Raw genomic sequence first — 26,257 nt, 5'->3', positions numbered from 1 at the left:
ATGCCACCATCAGGGACTAAGAAATTGCATTTGGATAAGACAAATTTAACTAACATTTACATTTTGCACTGAATTCTCAAAGTCACAACTGTTGTAGTTTTAATAAAAATTTATTCTTTTGTTATTTACAGAGGACTCAGAGATTGGAGGTTTACAAACTCACCTATGCATAAATGGGCAGAATTTTCACATATCCTTTGTGTAATTAGTTTATGCTTAGTGTCGATTGAACTAAAAAATTCACAACCTAGAAGTTGAGGGTTATGCTTTATTCAGTGGACATTTTAAGACTTCAAGCCCAGGAGATACCATCTCAAAAAATGCTGAAAGACTGCTCCAAAAAGGCAAGAGGAAGGAGCCAGGATATATAGAAGCATTTGCAATAAAAAACAGGTAGTCTCCCTTGTAATGCTCAGGGCTTACAAAAGATTACTATTTATAAAGAATAAAAATTAAATAAAAGAATAAAAATAAAAGAAAAATAGTCAAAAAAGCAAGACAGTTCCAGAAAAAAATCTACTCTGCTTTATTGACTATGCCAAAGCCTTTGACTGTATGGACCACAACAAACTCTGGAAAATTCTTAAAGAAATGGGACTACCAGACCACCTGGCCTGCCTCTTGAGAAATCTGTATGCAGGTTAGGAAGCAACAGTTAGAACTGGACATGGAACAACAGACTGGCTCCAAATAGGGAAAGGAGGACAACAAGGCTGTATATTGTCACCCTGCTTATCTAACTTATATGCAGAGTACATCATGAGAAACGCTGGCCTGGATGAAGCATACGCTCCCGATCAAGATTGCCGGGAGAAATATTAATAACCTCGATATGCAGATAACACCACCCTTAGGACAGAAAGTGAAGAAGAACTAAAGAGCTTCTTGATAAAAGTGAAAGAGCAGAGTGAAAAAGTCGGCTTAAAGCTCAACATTCAGAAAATGAAGATCATGGCATCTGGTCCAATCACTTCACAGCAAATAGATGGGGAAACAGTTGACAGACTTTATTTTCTTGGGCTAAGAACCACTGCAGATGGTGACTGCAGCCATGAAATTAAAATACGCTTGCTCCTTGGAAGAAAAGTTATGACCAACCTAGACAGCGTATTAAAAAACAGAGACATTACTTTGCCAACAAAGGTCCATCTAGTCAAAGCTATGGTTTTTCCAGTAGTTGTGTATGGATGTGAGAGTTGGATTATAAAGAAAGCTGAGCACCAAAGAATTGATGTTTTTAAACTGTGGTGTTGGAGAAGACTGTAGGGTCCCTTGGACTGCAAGGAGATCCAACCAGTCCATCCTAAAGGAAATCAGTCCTGAATATTCATTGGAAGGACTGATGCTGAAGCTAAAACTCCAATGATTTGAAGAACTTACTCATTAGAAAAGACCCTGATGCTGCGAAAGATCGAAAGCAGGAAGAGAAGTTGACGACAGAAGATGAGATGGTTGGATGCCATCACTGACTCAATGGACATGAGTTTGAGTAAACTCTGGGAGTTGGTGATGGACGGGGAGGCCTGGTGTGCTACAGTCCATGGGGTCACAAAGTGTCAGAAATGACTGAGCAACTGAACTCAACTGAACTTACTGAATAAAAGAAAACCAGATAAATCAATTTAAGGTATTCAGTGCTTTTCTCTGTATGGGAAGATACAAGAGTCTGGGCTCATTAAAATCATTCCTTTGATATGCACCTCAGCTCTCTGGGGCCAGTATTCTGTGTTTTCATCCTGCGTTTCCTCAGGTGCACCCTTGGTGATGGCTACAGCGGCTCACTGCTAGGTGGTCTTGGCAGTGGGTAGCCTGTTTGTCTCCATTTTGAGCTTTCTCAGGGCTTTACTGTCAGGGCAGCCCGGATGTAATGGCTTCATGGCTGCAACATTCTTTGTTTACTGATATGACAGGCAATATTTCAGTTCTCATTATTGGTCTGACCTAGAGAATGAGCAGAATCCAAGGGATGACACTTAAATAACTAAAGCATGTTGAAGGAAAGTAAACTAGCAAAGCAGTGTTTCCGTTTACTAGGTAACTTCCTATGAAGGGGCAGTGTAAATATTTTAGACTTTGCATACCATAAGTTTTCTATAGCAACTGCTCAACTCTGCCTATATAGCTAAAATCAGCCGTAGACAATAATAGCATAGACAGTAATAAATAGATATGATTGTGATCTAATGCAACTTTATAAAAGCAGGTGGTGGGTCAGATTTGGTCTATGTGTGTAGTTGCTAAGCCCACAAATAATGGGAACATTTGCTGATATGAAGATGGCTCTAATAATAAATTCTTTCATAGCCTATCTGAGTTAATGCTCTAGTTGCAAACACATGGTGATAGCCATGGTGTTAAAAAAAAAAAAAAAGGACAAGAACTAAGAATTTGCCAATAAACACGAAAGTGACAAGAAAAAGAAAGGGTCTCTAGACATAAATGTCTTTGGAGTTGAAAAGGGCAATTCATTAGCTGATTAGTGCTTGACTGGATTGAGAATAGCCAGCTCCCTTTTTTGTAATTTTCTATTCATCAATCTTGAGACGCTTTTGACCTGTGCATTTCAAGGGAGATTCCCAGGCTCACAGCTGACACTACTTACTAAACCTGATGCTTTCCCAATTGTAAATGAATAAATTGGTATTTCAGGATAAACAAAAGTATCCTGTGGTTTTGATTAGCTCAGTCAATCCCCGATGGCCTAATTAATTCTGGATGAATTGTTTAAATTTGTTTCTGGATTTGCATAGCTGAAGCCCAGTCTTCTGATGCTGTTGAAGAGCTGCCAAAATGCACAGCCAGTGTTCAATTCCCCATTCTTCACATCCATTTGCTCTAACATCTTAGAGAGACTGTAACGCAGTAAAATTTCATAGTGAAGGCAAATGCTCTGGATCCCATTTTCAGTTTTATCAATAATAGCAGTGCATTATGACTAACAGCAATCTCTCTCACCTAAATTGTTTTAATTAGGCAAACAATACTAAAGTCTTTTTCCAGTGGGAAATGTTCAAATTCTCTTTATCTGTGTGGAATGAATAGTTCATTCATTTAGCTCTGTATGCCTGACTGTATCTTTAAAAATGGTGAATTTTTTTCAATTCATTAAAGACAGAGCAAATAATGTGTTGTTTGATTGACTCTTGCATTAACATCCTAGGGTTTCCCAGAGATAAACTGAAGGAATGAACACAGGTTAACTTTCTTTCCTTGTATCTGGACTAGCTTTTAACAGGCCACTGAGCACACAGTTAACATACAGGAAATGGGTATTGATTAGGTGATTGCTTTACCTTGACTGACGGATGAGTGTTCACAGCAAACTCCTCATGTAGGATTGTACAAGAAGTACTTCTATGCAATTTCTCATCCCAGATTACTACACTGAATTCCATCTATAAATTATCATATACTTTATATAAATTACTACAGCTAGCAAGATGATTCAGTATTTTATGCATTTAGGCCTTTAGATCATAATATAACATTTTCTCAAATCATGTATGATGTTTATACCAATAAATTGTACAAGGAAAAAGATACTTGATTACTTCAACATTTCACTGATATTTTTCACAACTTTTTAGAAATAGAAAAATGATTATCATTATGTTCCAAGCCTTTTTTAAAACTTTTTCTTTTATCTTGGAGTAGTTAACAATGTTGTGGTAGTTTCAGTTGTACAACAATGTGATTCAGTTATACATGTGCATGTGTGCCTGCTAAGTCACTTAATTCGTGTCTGACTCCTTACAACCACATGGACTGTAGACTGCCAGGCTGCTCTGCCCATTTTCCAGGCAAGAATACTGGAGTGGTTTGCTATTCCTTCCCAACCCAAGGATCAAACCCGCGTCTCTTATGTCTCCTGTATTGGTAGGCAAGTTCTTTACCATTAGCACCAATGGCAACCCACTCCAGTACTCTTGCCTGGAAAATCCCATCAACGGAGGAGCTTGGTAGGCTGCAGTCCATGAGGTCGCTAAGAGTCGGACAGGACTGAGTGACTTCATTTTCACTTTTCACTTTCATGCATTGGAGAAGGAAATGGCAACCCATTCCAGTGTTCTTGCCTGGAGAATCCCAGGGACGGGGGAGCCCTGTGGGCTGCCGTCTATGGGATCTCACAGAGTTGGACACGACTGACACAACTTAGCAGCAGCAGCAGCACCACCACCACCTGGGAAGCTGTGTACATGTGTGTATTATTTTTTAAATTATTTTCCCATTTGCTGCTGCTGCTGCTGCTAAGTTGCTTCAGTCATGTCCTACTCTGTGCGACCCCATAGACAGCAGCCCACCATGCTCTCCCTTCCCTGGGATTCTCCAGGCAAGAACGCTGGAGTGGGTTGCCATTTCCTTCTCCAATGCATGAAAGTGAAAAGTGAAAGTGAAGTCGCTCAGTTGTGTCCGACTCTTTACGACCCCATGGACTGCAGCCTACCAGTCTCCTCCATCCATGGGATTTGCCAGGCAAGAGTACTGGAGTGGGGTGCCATTGTCTTCTCCAGTTTTCCCATTTAGGTCGTTATATAACATTGAGCAGAGTTCCATGTGCCATATTGTAGGTCTTTGTTGGCAATCCATTTTAAATATAACAATGTGTACATGTGTGGGGAAAGAGCATATTAGCCAAGATGGCATTATCAGGCTCTCTTGCCCCACTTTTTGTAAATGATTGTGTAACAGCTGAGATCACTTATAGCACCGTGCATGCACACCAAGCAGTACTTGCTTGGTCACAAGCTACTTTGTGCTACAGGGAAATATAAGCTCCACCTAACAAGTGGCAGTGTTACTGCTTCATCATGGCTGTGTCCATTGGGTCAGCCATGAGGAGAGATTGTAGCATGTCAACTGCTATAGCTGCTTCATCAACCAAGAGAGAATATTGTTATGGCTTCTCTGTCAGCTAGGGGAAAGATTGTGTTGTGTTAGGTTATGCTATGGCTGCTGCTACAGCTGTTGCATCAGCCAGGAGAGAATAAACATGTCCACAGTTACTATGGCTCCTAGAGTCTCTTTACAATCTCTTAGCTTGCACCTTGCCTACCCTGGGCTCAGTGAACAGTGTGGAAAGGGTGAACAGCAAGACAATTGACGCTGTGAGCAGGATCAGCGAGACAACATGTAAATCTCAAACTCCTGGTAACAATAAATTCATTCTGTAAGCCTGTGAGTCTATGTTTTGCAAATAAGTTCATTTGTATCAACTTTTTTAGATTTCACATGTAAGTGATATCATATGATATTTGTCTTTCTCTGTCTGATTTCACTCAGTATGACTATCTCTAGGCCCATCCATGTGCCACAAATGGCATCATTTCATTCTTTTTAATGGCTGAGTAGTCCATTATATGTATGTACAACATCTTTTTCTATTCATATGTCAGTGGGGGTTTAGTCTGTTTCCTTGTCTTGGCTATCATAAACAATGCTGCAACAAACATTGGGATACATGTATCCTTTTGACCATATTTTTTTCTCCAGATATATGCCCAAGGGTGGGATTGCAGTCATATGACAACTGCATTTTTTTGTTTTTTTAAGGAATCTTCATACTGCTTTCCAAAGTCATAGCCTCTTTTTTTTTTAACATACATATATTTAAGTTCAACCACAAGGGCACTTAGTTTGTAGGTGAATGTAAAGCCTGATGGGTCATGAGACATATTTTTTACTCTCATGCTTGAATAATATCTACGAAAACCAAACCCATGTGATTTTATATAAGCAATACCTTTCTCAAAGTAATCATAATGTATATTTATAAACTGGGTGAAATGGTGCCTATCTTAACATACAGGCACTTCAATAGCAATTCACTAGTAATAACATCTGCAGCTTATGGAGAATTTACTAAAGGTCAGGTGTAGTCATGCTGCTGCTGCTGCTAAGTTGCTTCAGTCATGTCCGACTCTGTGCGACCCCATAGACAGCAGCCCACCAGGCTCCCCCATCCCTGGGAATCTCCAGGCAAGAACAATAGAGTGGGCTGCCATTTCCTTCTCCAATGCATGAAAGTGAAAAGTGAAAATGAAGTCACTCAGTCATGTCTGACTCTTCACGACCCCATGGACTGCAGCCTACCAGGCTCCTCCGTCCATGGGATTTTCCAGGCAAGAGTACTGGAGTGGAGTGCCATTGCCTTCTGCAGGTGTAGTCATAAGTATTTTAAAGCATCATATCTTATCTTCACAATATTTCTAAGAGTTAGGTACCGTCTTTTCATAAAAATGAAAAAAAAAAAAGAGAGAGAGTTTAAATCACTTGTGAAGAATCTTCTCTATAGTGTGCATTTGAAATCAAACCAGGTAAACCAACAAGCCACGTCTCAGATCTGAATCTTGCTGGTAATATAGTTCATGCCTTCATTCCCCGTGCTATGAAGGCTCCTTTGTCAGTATGTATCTTTTTAAGACAACAGCTTTACAGAATATCCAAAGATAGGGTGTTTTTTTTCTTCTACCAATTGTGTTCATGAAACTAAACTCCTCTTTTTGTGTCCTTATTGCATTTGGAAAAGTTCCTGTCCGATCACAAGATGTCTGGTGAAACTTCAATTTTTTAATTCTTCCTGACTTGCCTGGTGACTCAGATGGTAAAGCGTCTGCCTACAATGTGGAAGACCTGAGTTCAATCCCTGGGTTGGGAAGATCTCCTGGAGAAAGAAATGGCAACCACTTCAGTGTTCTTGCCCGGAAAAGCCCATGGATGGAGGAACCTGGTAGGCTACAGTCCATGGGGTTGCAAAGAGTTGGACAAGACTGAGCAACTTCACTTTCACTTACCTGAGGGTGCCATAATTAGAAAAAAATGTTAGGATCACTAAATATCTACTCATAGATATGAAGATTAAATAAATCAACTACTTAGAACAATGTCTTGGCAAATGTTAGGTAATGAGTGAGTGAAAGTCGCTCAGTTGTGTCCACCTCTTTGCAACTCCATGGGCTATGCAGTCCATGGAGTTCTCTGGGCCAGAATACTGGAGCGGGTAGCCTTTCCAGCTGAGCCACAAGGGAAACCCACGAATACAGGAGTGCGTAGCCTATCCCTTCTTCAGCACATCTTCCTGACCTAGGAATTGAACCCAGGTCTCCTGCATTGCAGGAAGACTTTTTACCAACTAAGCTATCAGGGAAGCCTTGTTGACAATTATTTCCTTTTATTTTAGTCTTACAAGAAATGACTCTCTTGTTGGGAAACACTAGACTTGGTAGATATAGCTTGAAATATCAGTACTCTGTTATCCCAGACTATATACTTATCATGATAAAATTATCCAGTTGTATGCACTCCAATTTTTCCAAACCATAAAGCTGAAATTAACTTGACTACTTTGGGTGTCTAACCAAATTCTCTGTTGGATACAATTTTTGTTATATCAGGTTTCAATCAAAGACTATTCTTCATAAAGAATTATTTTTTCAAGCCATTAGTGTCATAAATATCATTGAATGAATGGTCTTATTCTTCAGTTTAAAATTCAACTATATATAATTTATTTGAAAGAAAGAAATTAAATAAAATGGAACAGAGAAGTTGAATGGTAATTGTATTATATTTGTAAGACCACAAAAGGAATATAAAAATCATGAATAAATAAAAAGGAAAATGAGACGGCCTATTGTGAACATGTAAAACTGCCTGAAGTATTGTCAAAATACAGTCCTGTCTATAATAATATATTTTCCTTATGACTAGTTATAAAGTGAATAAGAATGAAATTCTGCTTTTGAACACAAACATTTTTGCTTCATTGTTTTATAGAAAAATCTTTTACGGAAAAGTCTTTTTAAAAATATTTTCCCATAGCTTTTAAATCCCACCAATGACACAGAAAAAAATGACCTTTGGCTTTAACTACAAAATACTTATATTTATGTTTGTGATTATAAGTCCTTCTTCTTTCTTTCAGAACTTATGGAAGAAATAATTCTATTCTCACTAAAGTCTCAGAAGTTTCTTCACTAGTGGCTTCTTTTCCTGAGGATAAACTTGGGATTTCTTTTTCCTATTCCTTATCAGATTCATTTTTCCACATTCAGACCTCTCCACTTTTTTCCTCTGTTCAGTATATTAAAGATACCTTGAGTACATATCTATTGCTTCCTCTGCATTGTCTTTATAACACTTGAATATTCTGCCGTCTTTGTGTCATACTATAGGCTTCCACAAGGCATATAGATAGCTGAGTCCTTGGAAACATGAGCTGGCAGGGAAAGTTTCTCTAGCTGAGCTTCATCTACCAATGCAGAAAGAAAGTTTTATGTGAAATTATTCTTCAAGTTATGTAACAATTCATGTTTCTTCAAATTCTTCTTGACATTAGACTTAGTGATCCATACCAATCTGAAAGATTTGGCTTAAATTTGTATCTCACTGATTATTTGTATATTTTGAACACTTTTTAAGATTTTTCTTAGCCATGGATTAACTCATTCATAAAGCTTTTCTTTGAGTCTCTTGTAGGTAGATCTTTGGAGCTTTTTCTTATCAATTTTCAGAATCTATTAATCCTATGTATAATAACTTTGCTAGCTTTGTACATGGAAAGTATCTTTTCCTGCTTTGTGGCTTGCATTTTTGGTCCATTAATAGTGTCTTTAGAAACCTTTGTGAGGGTCAGGAAGCAACAGTTAGAATTGGACATGGAACAACAGACTGGTTCCAAAGAGGAAAAGGAGTATGTTAAGGCTATATATGGTCACCCTGCTTATTTAACTTATATGCAGAGTACATCATGAGAAATGCTGGGCTGGATGAAGTACAAGCTAGAATCAAGATTGCCAGGAGAAATATCAATAACCTCAGATATGCAGATGACACCCTCCTTATGTCAGAAAGAGAAGAAGAACTAAAGAGCCTCTTGATGAAAGTGAAAGAGGAGAGTGAAAAAGTTGGCTTAAAACTCAACATTCAGAAAACTAAGATCATGGCATCTGGTCTCATCATTTTATGGCAAATAGTTGGGGAAACAGTGAAAAAAGTGACAGACAGACTTTATTTTCTTGGGCTCCAAACTCACTGTAGACAGTGACTGGAGTCAGGAAATTAAAAGACGCTTGCTCCTTGGATGACTTCCCTGGTGGCTCAGATGGTAAAGCGTCTGTCTACAATGTTGGAGACCCGGGTTCGATCCCTGTGTCAGGAAGATCCCCTGGAGAAGGAAATGGCAATCCACTCCAGTACTATTGCCTGGAAAATCCCATGGACAGAGGAGCTCCATGGAAGAAAACCTATGACCAAACTGGAAAGCATATTAAATAGCAGAGACATTACTTTGCCAACAAAGGTCTGTCTAGACAAGGCTAAGGTTTTTCCAGTAGTCATGTACAGATGTGAGTGTTGGACTATAAAGAAAGCTGAGCGCCAAACAATTGATGCTTTTGAACTATGGTGTTGGAGAATACTCTTGAGCATCCCTTGGACAGCAAGGAGATCCAACTAGTCCATCCTAAAGGAAATCAGTCCTGAATATTCATTGGAAGGACTGAAGCTTAAACGCCAATTCTTGGCCACCTGATGCAAAGAACTGACTCATTAGAAAAGACCCTGATTCTGGGAACGATTGAAGGCAGAAGGAGAAGGGGATGACAGAGGATGAGATTGTCAGATGGCATCACCGACTCAATGGACATGAGTTTGAGTCAACTCCAGGAGTTGGTGATGGACAGGGAGGCCTGGAGTGCTGCAGTCCATGAGGTTGCAAAGAGTCAGACATGACTGAACTGAACTGAACTGAATAGTATCTTTTGAAAAGCAAATGATCTAAACAATAATGTATCAAACATATAAATTATTTCTGTAAAGGTAACTTTTTGTTCCTTGTTTAAGAATAGTTCTCTACCATAAGATTTTGAAGATATTTTATTTCCATTATATATTATTATAAATATATTTATTGTTATTATAAATGTGTATAATTATATTATCATGCACTTTTGAGGTATCAAAGTTTTAAAATTGAATACATATTTAAGCACCTTCTTTTCTCTCTTTTCCTCTTTGTGTCTTTAACCTTCCATCTAAAATCATTTTCCTTTGCCTAAAGGAATGCCTTCAGAATTAACCTTAAGACAAGTTATTAAACATGTATTTTCTTACTATTTTTTGAAAGCATATTTATTTTAATTTGTATGTGTGTGTATAAAATTCTAAGATTGATTTTACTTTGTTTCATCACTTATAAAATATAATCCTAGTAGCTTCTTGTTCCTATTTGCACTCATGGTATCAGTTACCTAACTCTCCTTACTGCAAAGTCAATCTGTATTTTTTCATCTACTTAATTTTTAGATTTGTCATTTATTTTCTTCAATTGCACTACTGTCTATGTGTGGATTATTCTAGTGTTACATTTGCTTTGCTTGACATTTGATGATCGTAAACCTACAGATTAGATTCTCGATATTTAGAGAAATCTCTTAGCTACTATTTCTTCAAATACTGCTTCTACCCAATTACCTTTGTTTCTTCCTTCTGGGTTTCACATAAACCTGTTTTGTGTATATCTCAAATTTTGATTTTCTGCTTTTAATTCTGTAATATTTCTTTTAGGCTCTTTCTCAGTTTATGACATATTTTTTTATTACAGGTATAATCTGTTCTTAATGACATCAATTTAAGTCTTAATTTCAGGTTTTTTTCTCTGGGGTTGGCCAAAAACTTCATTTTGTTTTTCCATAAGCTGGCTCTAGTAGCACTTTGTCTTTTTAACTTCATTCAAAGCAATTTTGTTTGATTGTATTGTGACAATTATCATATCAATGTACATTCAGTTCAGTTCAGTCACTCAGTTGTGTCTGACTCTTTGCGACCCCATGGACTGTAGCACACCAAGCCTCCCTGTCCATAGCTAACTCCTGAATTTACTCAAACTCACATCCATTGAGTCGGTGATGCCATCCAAACATCTCATCTTCTGTCGTCCCCTCTCCTCCCACCTTCAATATTTCCCATTATCAGGGTCTTTTCTAATGAGTCAGTTCTTCACATCAGGTGGACAAAGTATTGGAGTTTCAGCTTCAGTATCAGTACTTTAAATGAATATTCAGGACTGATTTCCTTTAGAATTGACTGGCTGGATCTCCTTGCAGTCCAAGGGACTCTTAAGAGTCTTCTCCAACACCACAGTTCAAAAACATCATTTCTTCGGTGCTCAGCTTTCTTTATAATCCAACTCTCACATCCATACATGATTACTAGAAAAACCATAGCTTTGACTAGATGGACATTTGCTGCAAAGTAATGTCTCTGCTTTTTAATATGCTGTCTAGTTTGGTCATAATTTTTCTCCCAAGGAACAAGCGTCTTTTAATTTCATGGCTGCAGTCACCATCTGCAGTGATTCTGGAGCCCCAAAAAATAAAGTCTGTAACTGTACTTTAAAGTTTATCAAAACTGGTAGATTTTTGTGTAGCCATTTTAATATTGAAGATGAAAGAAATAAATCCAACATTGTCGGCATATTATGCTTTATTATTTCAAGAAAGGTAAAAATGCAATTGAAATGCTAAAAGGAAAATTATGCAGTGTATGAGAAGGTGCTGTTACTGATCGGATATGTCAAAAGTGGCTTCAGAAGTTTCATGCTGGAGATTTATCCCTGGAGGATGCTCCATGGTTGGGTAGGTCAGAGGAAGTTTATAGTGATCAGATAAAGACATTAATTGAGAACAAACAGTATACCATGCGGGAAATAGCCAACATACTCAAAATATCCACATCACGTGCTGAAAATAATATGTACCAGCTTGGTTATGTTTATCATTTTGATGTTTAGTTTCCAAATATGTTCAGCAAAACAGCCTTCTTGTCCATATTTCTGCAGGTCATTCTCTACTTAAAAGTAATGAAAACATCCTGTCTTTTAAACAAACTGTAATGGGTGATGAAAAGTGGATACTGTACCATAATGTGGAATGGAAGTGATCATGGGGCAAGCAAAATTAACCACCAACAACCACACCAAAGGCCAGCTTCACTCAAATAAACCGATGCTGTGTATATGGTGGGATTGAAACGGAGTCCTCTATTATAATCTCCTTCTGAAAAATCAAGTGATTAGTTCCAACAAGTACTTTTCTCAGTTAGACCAACTAAAAACAGCACTTGATGAAAAATATAGTCAACATAAAACATAATCTTCCATCAGGATAATGCAAGACTGCATATTTCTTTGTTGACCAGGCAAAAACTGTTACAGCTCCCCTGGAAGTTCTGATTCATCCACCATATTCACAAGGCTTTGAACCTTTAGATTTCCATTTATTTTGGTCTTTACAAAATTCTCTCAGAAAAAAGGAATTCAGTTCTCTGGAATTCAATTCCTTTGTCACCAATGCAATATTTTCTACTTATATAATTTATATTTGGCTCTTTAATCAACTTATAATGTTTGTAGATTATATATTTAAGTTATTTTTTAGAATTTCTAAGCTGATTTTGCTTTCATAAACCTAAATTTTACAAACTTGATGTGTTTGTTACTGTTGTTATTTTATTTATCCTTATTCTCATAACTTGTTGTTCAGTTACTAAGTCATGTCTGACTCTTCGTGACCCCACTAACTGCAGCATGCCAGGCTTCCCTGTTCTTCACTATCTTCCAGAGTTTGCTCTGACTCATGTCCATTGAGTCAGTGATGCCATCCAACCATTTCATCCTTGGTCATCCCCTTCTCCTCTTTCCCTCAATCTTTCCCAACATCAGGGTCTTTCCAATGAGTCAGATCTTCACTTCAGGTGGCTGAAGTACTGGAGTTTCAGCTTCAGCCTCAGTCCTTCCAATGAATATTTAGGACTGATTTCCTTTACGATTGACTGGTTTGATCTTGCTGTTCATTTTCATAATTATTCTCATAATGCTGTAGTCTTTTTTGTGTGTGTGCCATATGATCCTTCATGGTTTACTGGATATTTTATTTAAAATTTTTACAATAATAGATAAACTATAATGATGTTATCTTAATATGGAGAGGAAGACTGTTTTATGAAACACCTAGACAAAAGTAGTCTGCAATTCACACATTCACTAGTAGAGTGAGACACTTTAAACTCTTGTCACAGAGGCAGATGTTACGTATCCCATCTATTCCATGCCTCTGGCTATGAGAAGCCACATAAGGCATTTAGGCTGCTCTGTCACCTTCTTATGGTAGAAAAATTCCCAAAGCAATGTGACACCATTCAGGACATAGGCTGGGAAATTTCTCAATGTCTTATTTCTTTCCTAGTTAAGAATGAGAAAAAAAATTATCTCTCACATATATTCTTTAAAATGTATTATGTGTGTTTAATTCACGGAGAAGGCAATGGCACCCCACTCCAGTACTCTTGCCTGGAGAATCCCATGGACAGAGGAGCCTGCTAGACTGCAGTCCATGGGGTCGCTGAGAGTCGGACACAACTGAGCGACTTCACTTTCACTTTCCACTTTCATGCATTGGAGAAGGAAATGGCAACCCACTCCAGTGTTCTTGCCTGGAGAATCCCAGGGACGGGGGAGCCTGATGGGCTGCTGTCTATGGGGTCGCACAGAGTTGGACATGACTGAAGCGACTTAGCAGCAGCAGAAGTGTTTAATTCAGGGTTATTTATTTGTTGCTGTTTTATTTCTTTAGTGGAAGAGTTTGTCCAAATTTTCTAATACATTGCTATTGAAGAAGTTTCTAATTCTTTTCTTAAATTCATTTTGTTTTGTTTTTAATAATACAGATTGTGATATAAGTATATAATAGCTTATAGATAATCAATTAGCATAAACTCAACATTTTTTCATAATAAGTTAATGCATATGTTGACATGTCTAACTTAGATCAGACTTAACATTTATTTGGAAATCACTTATTTCTTAATAGACAATGCCACAATAATTTCCCAGTTAAATAGCTTGTCATTGACTATGGTTTTCTTACTACGAAAATAATTAATTCATTCCTTCTATACTTCTTAAATGTCTTTTATTGTGTTTTTTTTTTTACATTATTATCTGCTTTTAATTAATAATTCCTATTAGTGGAAGAGAGAAGGGAAAATACATGTTATTTGAAAATACCACTGATAAAATATCTTCTAGGTATCTTTCCTACAGTAGAAATTATAAGCATGATCAGCTCAACAAATTATGAGACTAATATTTAAATCAATTAAGATATTCAACATAAGTATATCCTTAGGAACTTGAAAAGATGTAGGTGTTAAGAAGAACAGAATTCTGTTTATGATAAATTATGATACACAGAATCAATTTTCAGTTACTAAAATGATCTTCTTTTATAAACTGGTGTTTCACAAATATTCAAAATATTTTCTTCCATTTCTATACTACTTGAAATTTACATAATATTTTTACCATAGTTCTTATTGCTATTCCTATCGACTAGTTGTTATTGGAATAAAGTGGTTAAAGTTGTATTCAACTACTCTTGTCTGTCCAACTTCAGGTTCTGCTAGAGGAGAATTCAACTTTTCATTCCTTCGAAAACAAACACTCTATACTCCTCTAAGTCAAATTGTGAAAGTATAAAAAGAGATACACAGAAAAACTATTTTATTGCCTCTTAGCCTTTCCAAGTAAGAAAACAAAAGAAGCTGATCTGGAAATGGCATCAATAGTCTTCATAATATGCGATCAAAGGAAACACCACAACTAGACTCTGGTTTCTTCTTTGAATGCTTCAGACAGCTTCCAATAAGGGGCCAAGCTCATAGGTCAAGAAAAAGTACTGACGTGATTCAAAAAGCTCAGTAGTATCTATTATATCTAACCTATGTACTTTTACCTTTGGTCAGGACACTAAATGACTTGTTGTCATGTGATGCCTGATTTTAAACAAGACCTTCCAATGTGCATCATTGGAGCTAAAGAGATAGAGTACCAAAATGAAAGATGCTGCACTGCACAGAGCAGTTGCTCGCCTGTACATAACTAGCAGAAGATATTTGTGGACAGAATGCAAAAAAAATGTTATCATTGATGTATATCTACAAAGTTGTATATTAATTGTAACTGATATAGAATTAAATTTTCAACATTTTTTCTTTGAAATTCTTATTTCTAAACTAACAACTGTGATCAGTAACATACACACAAACACTCAGATACAATCAATCTCACCTCTTTAAACTGACTCACATAATTAGTTGTAACTATTGTTTCAGGTTGTGAATGTATTTCTAGGTATAAGCATTATTTCTCTATGAAATATATGAATGTGACATATTTTATAAACCTTTTACTTACCATGAAAGCATGTTGAAAGACCTTAGAATATGAGAATAACAATATTTAACATTTGTGATTTTTTGAGACTAAATCTTAGTCTGGTAATAACTAAGAGAAAGATGATTAATGATGAACATGTAAATTTTGTAAATAAAATAAATCTTACAGCTGAATTTTCTTAAGGAAAGCACTACTTGATTTTGAAGAATAACTTGTAAACATAATTATATTTGTGCATGTAGCTCTATATAATTATTAAGGAAAAGGTGAAATGTGTAGCATGAAACCTGTAGGGAAAAAGGTCTAAAGTTTTTTTAATATACATATTAGTTAATAGCACATATTACTGAAATAATTTTAAAAATCATTTAAAAACTTAATCTCCAAATTAACATAAAAGTTTTTGCTGTGCATGTTAATATTCCCTGGGTGAATAGTAATTCTTAATTCTAATTAGGCAAGCTCTCAAAAAATTAAGGATGTCCTACATAATGTTATGCCAAATCTCAGCATTTATTTTAAAATATTCATGTTATCTAATTAGCATTGTAATATATAACTACAAAAAGCACAACTATTTGACTGGCCTAAGACCTAATACCAGATGCAAAACTTTAGTGAAGGTATTTCAAGGTGACTCAGTACTAACTCTATTATTAAATGTCAGAATAGCCAATGTTAACATGCTGTTTTCAGAATCAGATGTCTCATTATCTTGTACATGATTTTATGAGGAACAAGAAACTGAAATTCAGGAATGCTAATGAAAATTATTAATAATTCTTATGTGGTACCCTACATTATGTTATTACTTTTATAGTTTTCTGTCTTCCCTTTAAGTTTGGAATATAAATAAAAAGACATAAAGATATCCTATCTGCAAATATCGAAAATGTCATGTGTCTAATTAGTGAAATATATTTTCTTTTAGAGATTTTATATAATTATATATCTATAGAGAAGTACAACAGAGTGAATATTAGAGAAAAGATAATTGAACATATTCCCTGTGGTCTTATTACTCAGTGAACATTGAAATAAAATGTGAATATGGATAAATGTCATTAAGGAACATTAAATTGTCAGTACAAATGACTGGCCAAGACACTTGTTCCTCATTGCTTTCATTTCATTCAGTGATGTAATGAACAAAAGAATAAATTCGACTGAGTCTCTTCTGATAGGGTTTTTCAATTTCAAAAGATTGTCTACCCCATTCTTTTACAACACAAAATAATGAGGGCTTAAATAACTATGACTTTCAGGTTTAAAGACAAGATCTTATATAACAGCACTTAACAAGTGCATGTAGGGGACAATATGTTAAATACTGGCCTTCTGAGACAAAGATATGTGCTATTTTTGATGTTACAATTTTTAATAGTACCAAACATTCAAAGAACTGTTTGTTGAATACGCTCTGTGTGCTAAGTCACTTCTGTCCTGTCTGACTCTCTGTGACCCCATGGACTGTAGCCCTCAAGGCTTCTCTGTCCATGGGATTCTCCAGGCAAGGTACTGGAATGGGTTGCCATTTCCTCCTCCAGGGAATCTTCCTGACCCAGAGATAAAACCCACATCTTTTGTGTCTCCTGCATTGGCAGTCAGGCTCTTTCTATAAAAGTCATTTGATTACCATTTACCTTCCTCCTTAAGAGGTAGACAGGATTCAGAGAGAAAGAAGAAGTTCAAGTGGTGAAAAGGAAGGGAAGAGACAGCACTGATTGTACCTGATAATACTGATTGCAAATTAAAAGCCACCACTTTTGACAGTCAACTCCCCCATCATAAAAAAATATCATCAACAGCAACAAAGGAAAAAAAAGACAATTATAGTCTCTCCACTTCCACAGAAATTTCAGGGAGAATAGTGATTTTGCTCTTTCTTTCCTGAAAGAGACTGAGCAAAATCAAAATCCATGACTCCATCATAGCATAGAAATGATAGTGTGCCGGTGAATGTCATTTGAAAACTAAAGGGCAATTGTTATATGGATAAAGACAGGTGGGATTATCCCAGACATTTCTGCTGATAATAGGTGATGCTGGGAATGACACAATTCATTCCCAACATTGGTAAGAATTGTCTGGAATCAGGACAGGAAAGCAGATCCAGATTCAAATTATATTTCCTGCTATAGCATTATAATTAGAAATATGTTCTATGGTTATTTAAAATATATGTAAATTTGATGAATAAGGAAATGGCTTTACTGTACTCACACTGTGTGATAGAGGCAGCTGACAGAATTTTAGGAAATTGTTGTTTGGTTGGTGAACTTCAGTTTTCCCTCCTTCAACTTCCCAAATAAATCTGACTCCTTTAGAGTCAATTTATGTTTCCCAGCATAATGATGCATTTTATCCATTCAGCTATGCTAGTGTTCTCTGAAGCCAGCCAGCAATGATCTCACCTCACCCACAATATAAATCTATCAGTGAATAAACAACATCATTTTTATTTCAATGCCGGTGACACACTACATGTCGATTTGGCAGTTAAATAATTTATCTCTCTTCTGGGTGCAATCTGCCAGGCTTATTATAACTCTACTCCTGATATTCATTTCATGTTTAATAGTTCTGTGCCTCATGAGGATGCCTGTCAATCAATGAAACTGAAATGTCATTCTGACCTTTTATTGGAAACAATTTACTCTTTTTCTCATTTCATCACAAGCTTTTCTCCATTTTATACAATTTAAAAGCTTTAATTAGTTGTATTCAGAAACTTTACACTAATTAACTTTACAAAACTACATGCTCCTCAACATTCCTGACACTTTATCTTTTCAGAGGTTATCCAGTTGAGTCTGCCTGAAGATCAGAAACTAAGCGTCACAGCAGCAACGGTGGGGCAGAGTACCGTTCTGAGCTGCGCCATTCAGGGAGCACTGAGACCCCCCATCATTTGGAAGAGGAACAATATTATTCTGAACAACTTAGATTTAGAAGACATCAATGTGAGTACATCAACAGAGGTTGTGTATAATTTGTGTATCTTGTGTGATATAGTCTAGACCTTGTGAAGTCTGAGGAGCTTAATGAAATCAGATATTACAATTGAATAGAATTATTACACTGCCATATCCATTCTACTGTCTGGAAGGCATTTATGGAATATTTAATTGTATCCAAATCACTTGTTTAAGCATGGTAAGCACAGTATATACCACTGTGTTGGTGAAATTGCCTCAACTTAAATCATAAAGTTCTGGGTCTAAGAATTTCTGTAATTACCAACAACTAATCAAATGGTAATCCACTCCAGTACTCTGGCCTGGAAAATCCCATGGATGAAGGAGCCTGGCGAGCTACAGTCCATGGGGTCGCAAAGAATCGGACATGACTGAGCGACTACACTTGCACTTTTCTTTCAGTCTCTATATACTAGCTATTAGAGTTGCAACAGCATGTAGCTTACGAAGTGTTAAGTGGGTAAAGGCAGTTTTAGCTTCAAATACTTCATAATGTATTAGAACAACACATATTAATAAAATAAATAAATGGCTTATTTCCTGGAATGAAGGAATATATTTCATCACTGTTTATACCTAGAGATTCAGAATCTAAATTCAATAGGGTACAGCCCCAGTTGTGAGACAAAACCAAAACAACCACAGGAAATTAATTTCTTCCTTCTATGTTGTCTGTTGAAAATGAGCATGAAGAAGTGACCATCATCTTAGATGATGGAAAGAAGTGAAAATTGTATGTTATGGGATGTCCGCAGAAATAAGTTGAGCCAATCCTTTTCCTTAGTGATGTATTTGTGTATAAATTTTAGTTACTTTTTTACTCTCGCTTAAGAGAGCCATCACCTATCCACTTATTCTTTGCTACTTCATAAAGAATCCCTAAATCATAGGTGTAAAATATTCACTCATGTTTGTTACATTTTACTAATATTCTTGTTTAATGTCTTTGAAAGTTTCAAAAGAGAAATGCCTCCAATTTTATAATTTTTTATTTTGATAAAATTTTTCTAACTTTGCTTATATCTGGGAAATTTCCTCATGTTATATGGAGAATAATGTTTAATTCGCAAAGATGCTAAGACATTTTGTGCCATAATCTCAGGACCATTCAAAATTTTTTAAGAGGCATGGCCTTAGACAAAATCATCTCAGGTTTGTGTTATGGGTTATTGGGTTTGCTTTTTTTTTTTTTAACTGAGGTAAAATGGTATATAATATTTTATTTGTTTCAAACATAAACCATAAAGCAATCAATCTTTGAACACATTATAAAGCGATTACCATAATAAGTCTAGTTACCATCCATCATCATATAATTGACCCCCTTCATTCATTTCCCCAACTCTTTTATCCTTTCCAATCTGGTAACTGCCCATCTGTCCTCTGTATATACAAGTTCTGTGCTGTATGTTTGCTTTGTTTTTATATGCCATATATAAGTGAAATTGTCTGATTTATTTCATTTAGCATAATACCCTTTGGTCTGCTATAGAAAATGACATTTACTTCTTTTTATTTGACTGAGTAGTATTTGCTGTGTGTATATTTGTGTGTGTGTGTGTGAGAGGAAGAGAGAGAGAAAAAGAGCTCTCCTCAGTTGCATCCAACTCTTTGTGACCCCATGGACCACAACCCACCAGGCTCCTCTGACCATGGTATTTTCTGGCAAGAATATTGGAGTCGGTTGCCATACCCTCCTCCAGTGTATTGTACTGACTCAGGGATTGAACTCGTGTCCCCTGCTTCTCAGGTGTATTTTTAAACTGCTAAGCCATTGGAGGGAAGCACTCAGCAGGTAAAAAATCTGCCTGCAATGCAGGAGACACAGGAGATATGCATTCAATCTCTGGGTCAGGACGATTGCCTAGTGGAGGAAATGACAACTCACTCAAGTATTCTTGCCTAAAAGATCCCATGGAGAGAGGAGCCTGTAGGGCTACAGTCCATCAAGTCACAAATAACTGAACAGAACTGAGCAACTGAGCACAAACACACAGAAATATATGTGCATCACATCGTTATCCATTCATCCATGGATAGGCAGTAATTTGCTTCCATATATTAATTGTTGTAAATAATGCTGTATTAAACATAGAAACACATATATCTTTTTGAATTAGTGTGTTCATTTTCTTAGGCTAAGTACACAGAAGTGGAATACCTGGATTATATGGTAGTTTTATTTTTAATTTTATTAGTAATCGCCATACTGTTTTCCATTATGGCTGTACCAACTGACATTTCTACCAACAGTGTACAAGGTTTCCCTTTTCTCCACATCCTCTCTAGCACTTGTAGTTTTGGTAACTGTCATTCTAACAGGTGTGAGGTGATAGCTTACTGTGGTTTTGATTTGCATTTCTCTAATAGTGATGTTGAACATCTTTTTATGTGGCTGTTGTCAATCTGAATTTCTTCTTAGGAAAAATATCTATTTGGATTCTCTACCTATGTTTTTGATTGGATTGTTGGCTGTTTTGCTATTGACGTATTTGAGGTATTGATATGTTTTGGATATTAACTCCTTACCAAGCATGTGGTTTGCAAATATTTCCTCCCATTCAGTAGGTTTTTTTTTTTTTTTTTTATCCTTTGCTGTCCAGAAGCATTTTATTTAATGCACTCTACTTGCTTGTTTTTGCTTTGGTTGCCATTGTTTTTTTGGCTAAGAGCCCAAAAGTCCACAAGAAGTGTGATATCAAGGAGCTTTGCTGTTGTTGTCCAGTTACTCAGTTGTGTCTGTGACCCCATGGACTGCAGCATGCCAGGCATCCCTTTCCTTCACTATCTCCAGGAGTTTGCTCAAACACAAGGAGCTTAGCACCTATGTTTCCTTCTAGAAGATTTTATGGTTTCAGGTATCACATACAAGTCTTTAATCCATTTTGCATTTATTTTTATGTATGATGTAAGATAGTGGTCCAATTTCAATCTTTTGTGTATGGCTGTCCAATCTTCCCAACACAATTTATTTAAGGGACTGTTCTTCCCCATTGCACATTCTTGGCTTCTTTATTATTAATGTTATTATCTGTGAGTTTATTTCTGGGTTCTTTTTTCTTTTCCATTGATATATGTATCTGTTTCCATGGAAGACCATATTCTTTTTATTACTATAGGTTTGTAGTATTGTTTATAATCAGGAAGCATGATGCCTCCAACTTTGTTTTGCTATTCATTTTGACATGTGGCAAAACCAATACAATATTGTAAAGTTAAAAAATAAAAATAAATTAAATTTAAAAAAAAGAGTGATTACACTATTCAAGGTCTTTATGATTCCAAAGAAATTTTATAATAATTTGTTCTATTTTTTTCAAAGAATTTATTCATTTCTTTTAGGTTGTCAATTTGTTAGTGTATAATTATATATAGTCAGAGAAGGCAATGGCACCCCACTCCAGTACTCTTGCCTGGAAAATCCCATAGACGGAGGAGCCTGGTGGGCTGCAGTCCATGGGGTCGCTAAGAGTCTGATACAACTGAGGGACTTCACTTTCACTTTTCACTTTCATGCATTGGAGAAGGCAATGGCAACCCACTCCAGTGTTCTTGCCTGGAGAATTCCAGGGACAGGAGAGCCTGGTGGGCTGCCGTCTATGGGGTCGCACAGAGTCGGACAATTATATATAGTAGTATTTTATGATCCTATGCGTTTCTCTCGTATCAGTTGTAACAATCTCTTCATTTTTAAATTTATTTATTTATTAATTGAAGGATAATTGTTTTACATAATTTTGTTCTTTTCTATCAAACCTCAACATGAATCAGCCATAGGTATACATATATCTTCTCCCTCTCGAAACTCCTCCTGTCTCACTCCCCTTCCCACCATGCTAGATTGATACAGAGCCCCTGTCTGAGTTTCCTGCAACATACAGCAAATTCCAGTTGGCAATCTGTTTTACATACGGTAATTCAGCTATGACCTAGATCAAAGACCTTATGATTATACAGTGGAAGTGACAAACAGATTCAAGGGATTAGAACTGATACAGTGCCTGAAGAACTATGGATGGAGGTTCCTGACATTGTACAGGACACAGTGATCCAGACCATGCCCAAGAAAGAGAAATGCAAAAAGGCAAAACGGTTGTCTGAGGAGGTCTTACAAATAGCTGAGAAAAAAAGAGAAGTGAAAGGCAAAAGAGAAAAGGAAAAGTATAGCCATTTGAATGCAGAGTTCCAGGGAACAGCAAGGAGCGATAAGAAAGCATTCCCCAGCGATCAATGCAAAGAAATAGAGGAAAACAATAGAATGGGAAAGACTAGAGATCTCTTCAAGAAAATTAGTGATACCAAGGGAATATTTCATGCAAAGATGGGCACAATAAAGGACAGAAATTGTATGAACCTAACAGAAGCAAAAGACATTAAGAAGAGGTGGCAAGAATAAACAGAAGAACTATAAAAAAAGATCTTAATGACCCAGATATCCACAATGGTGTGATCATTCACCTACAGCCAGGCATCCTGGAAAGTGAAGTTAAATGGGCCATACGAAGCTCACTACAAACAAAGCTAGAGGAGGTGACAGAATTCATCTGTCACCTGAAAAAGTTGAGCTATTTCAAATCCTGAAAGGTGATGCTGTGAAAGTGCTGCACCCAATATGCCAGCAAATTTGGAAAACTCAGCAGTGGCCACAGGACTGGAAAAGGTCAGATTTCATTACAATCCCAAAAAAGGGCAATGCCAAAAAATGTTCAAACTACCACAAAAGTGCACTCATCTCACACTAGCAAAGTAATTCTCACAATTGTGCAAGCTAGGCTTCAACAGTATGTGAACTGTGAACTTCCAGATGTTCAGGTTGGATTTAGAAAAGGCAGAGGAACCAGATATCAAATTGCCAACATCCGTTCAGTCATAGAAAAAGCAAGAGAATTCAAAAAAACATCTACTTCTGTTTCATTGACTATGCTAAAGCCTTTGACTGTGTGGATCACAACAAACTGTGGAAAATTCTTCCAGAGATGTGAATACCAGGCTACCTTAACTGCCTCTTGAGAAATCTGTATGCAGGTCAAGAAACAACAGTTAGTAACAGACATGCAATGACAGACTGGTTCCAAATTTGGAAAGGAATATGTCAAGGCTGTACACTGTCACCCTGCTTATTTAACTTTTATACAGAGTACATCACATGAAATGCCAAGCTGGATGAAGCACAAGCTGGAATCAAGATTGCTACGAGAAATATCAATAACCTCAGATACCCAGAAGACACCACCCTTATGGTAGAAAGTTAAGAGGTACTTAAAGACTCTTGATGAAAGTGAAAGAGGAGAGTGAAAAAGCTGGCTTAAAACTCAACATTCACAAAACTAATTTCTTGGCATCCAGTCCCATCACTTCATGGCAAATAGATGGGGAAACAATGGAAACAGTGACAGACTATTTTCTTGGGCTTCAAAATCACTGCAGATGGTGACTGCAGCCATGAAATTAAAAGATGCTTGCTCCTTGGAAGAAAAGCTGTGACCAACCTAGACAGCATATTAAATAGCAGAGACATAACTTTGCCAACAAAGGTCCATCTAGTTAAAGGTATGTTTTTTCCAGTAGTCATATATGGATGTGAGAGTTGGACTATAAAGAACAATGAGCGCTGAAGAATTGATGCTTTTGAACTGTGATGTTGGAGAAGACTTGAGAGTTCCTTGGACTACAAGAAGATCAAACCAGTCAATTCTAAAGGAAGTCAGTCCTGAATATTCACTGGAAGGACTGATGCTGAAGCTGAAACTCCAATACTTTGGCCACCTGATGTGAAAAACTGACTCATTAGAAAATACCCTGATTCTGGGAAAGATTAAAGGTAGAAGGAAAAGGGGGCAGCAGAGAATGAGATGCTTTGATGGCATCACTGACTTGATGGACATGAGTCTGAGCAAGCTCCAGGAGTTGGCGATGTACAGGGAAGCCTAGGGTGCAGCAGTCCATCGGATCACCAAGAGTGACACATGACTGAGTAACTGAACTGAAATGAATGTAAGTTTCCATGTTACTCCATACATCTCAGCCTCTCCTCTGCTCTCCCCATGTCTGTAAGTCTGTTCTCTATGTTTATTTTCCATTGTGCCCTACAAATAAATTCTTTGGTACCATTTTTATAGATTCTGTATATATGCCTTAGTATACAATATTTATCTTTCTCTTTCTGATATACTTCAGTCTGTATAATAGGCTCTATGTTCTTCCACCTCATTAGAACTGATTCAAGTGTGTTCCTTTTTATGGCTGAGTAATATTTCATTGTATATGCATACCACTACTTATTTATCCATTCATCTGTCAATGGACATTTAGGTTGCTTACATATTCTAGCTATCGTAAATAGAGCTGCAATTAATATTGGGGTACAAGTGTCTTTTTCAGTTTTGGCTTCCTCAGGGTTATATGCCTAGGAATGGGATTGCTGGTTCATATGGTGGTTTTATTCCTAGTTTTTTAAGGCAACTTCATTCTATTTTCTATAGTGGCTGTATCAATTTTCATTCCCACAAACAGTGCAAGTGGGTTCCCTTTTCTCCACACCCTCTCCAGCATTTATTGTTTGTAGATGTTTTGATGATGGCCATTCTGACTGCTGTGAGGTGATGCCTCATTGCAGTTTTGATTTGCATTTCTCTAACAATGAGTGATATTGAGCATCGTTTCATGTGTTTGTTAGTCATCTGTATGTCTTCCTTGGAGAAATATATGTTTATGTCTTTTTCCCACTTTTTGATTAGTTTTTTTTTTTTTTTTTTCTGGTATTGAATTGTTTAAACTGTATATCTTGGAAATTAATCCTTTGTCAACTGTTTCATTTACTATCATTTTCTCTCATTCTGAGGGTTGTCTTTTCACCTTGCTAATAGTTTCCTTTGCTGTGTAAAAGTTTTTAAGTTTAAGCAGATACTACTTGTTTATTTTTGTTTTTATTTCCATTACTCTAGGAGGTAGGACATAGAGGATCTTACTTTGATCATGTCATCAAGTTTTCTCCCTAAGTTTTCCTCTAAGAGTTTTATAGTTTCTGGTCTTACATTTAGGTCTTTAACCCATTTTGAGAGTACCTTTGCGTATGGTGTTAGGAAGTGTTCTAATTTCGTTCTTTTACATGTAGCTGTCCAGTTTTCCCAGCGCCACTTACTGAAGATGTTGTCTTTGCCCCACTGTATATTCTTGCCTCCTTTGTCAAAATTAAGGTACCCACAGGTGCATGGGTTTATTTCTGAGCTTTCTGTCTTGTTCCATTGGTCAATATTTCTGTTTTTGTGCCAGTATTATACAGTCTTGATGACTGTAGCTTTGTAATATAACCTGGAGTAAGGAAAGTTGATTCCTCCAGCTCCATTCTTCTTTCTCAAGTCTAGTCTGGCTATTTAGGATCTTTTGTATTTCTATATGAATTGTGACTTTTTTTTTCATTTCTTATTTTATTTATTTGAGATGTTTTTCTTTATTTTTCCTTAGGTGAAAATGTGGATTTTATCTGCCCCATCCCCCTGCAAAAAAAAACAGTCTTTAGTTTAATTTCTATTGTTTTATTTGTAGTGTCTATGTTATTTATTTCTGCTCTTGTATTTATTATTTCTTTCTTTCTAATAACTTTGGATTTGTTTTTCATGTTTTTCTCAATTCCTTTACTTTTAAGAATGTTGTTCTTATTTCTTGAGGAAGGCCTAAATTACTATGAATTTCTCTCTTAGAACTGATTTTCCTACATTTCATAAATTTTGGAGCACTGTTTTTCTACTTTAATTTGTCTCTGGGAACTCTTGATTTCTCTTTGATTTCTCTCAGTATTATGTTGTTTAACATTACATTGCTAACTTTTTTAGCTTTCTTCTTGTAATTGATTTCTAGTTTTATAGTATTGTGGTCAGAAAAAAAATGCAAAATTGATTTCAGTCTATTTCAATTTATTGAGGCCTTTTTTTCTGGCTTAATATGTGATCTAACCTAGAGGAAATTCCACGTGCACTTAAAAATATGTATTCTGCTGATTTTGAATTGATTGTTTCATATATATATATATATATATATATATATATAT

The 26,257-nt window shown here is 36.4% G+C and overlaps 1 protein-coding gene across 1 annotated transcript in view; it reads left to right on the top strand.

The window, feature by feature from the left end:
* The window catches only part of FSTL5 (follistatin-like 5), a 773,393-nt gene that overhangs the window by 445,096 nt on the left and 302,040 nt on the right, over positions 1-26,257 (top strand). Inside the window, exon 7 of the mRNA XM_010834087.1 lies at positions 18,029-18,195. Coding sequence (XP_010832389.1) covers positions 18,029-18,195 — 167 coding nt within the window. The remainder of the gene's footprint in view (positions 1-18,028; positions 18,196-26,257) is intronic.

Source organism: Bison bison, unplaced genomic scaffold, assembly GCF_000754665.1.
Source record: "Bison bison bison isolate TAMUID 2011002044 unplaced genomic scaffold, Bison_UMD1.0 scf7180017864012, whole genome shotgun sequence".
Classification (NCBI taxonomy): domain Eukaryota; kingdom Metazoa; phylum Chordata; class Mammalia; order Artiodactyla; family Bovidae; genus Bison; species Bison bison.
Note: the sequence above shows the minus strand (reverse complement) of the source record. Positions and strands in the feature narration are given on the sequence as shown.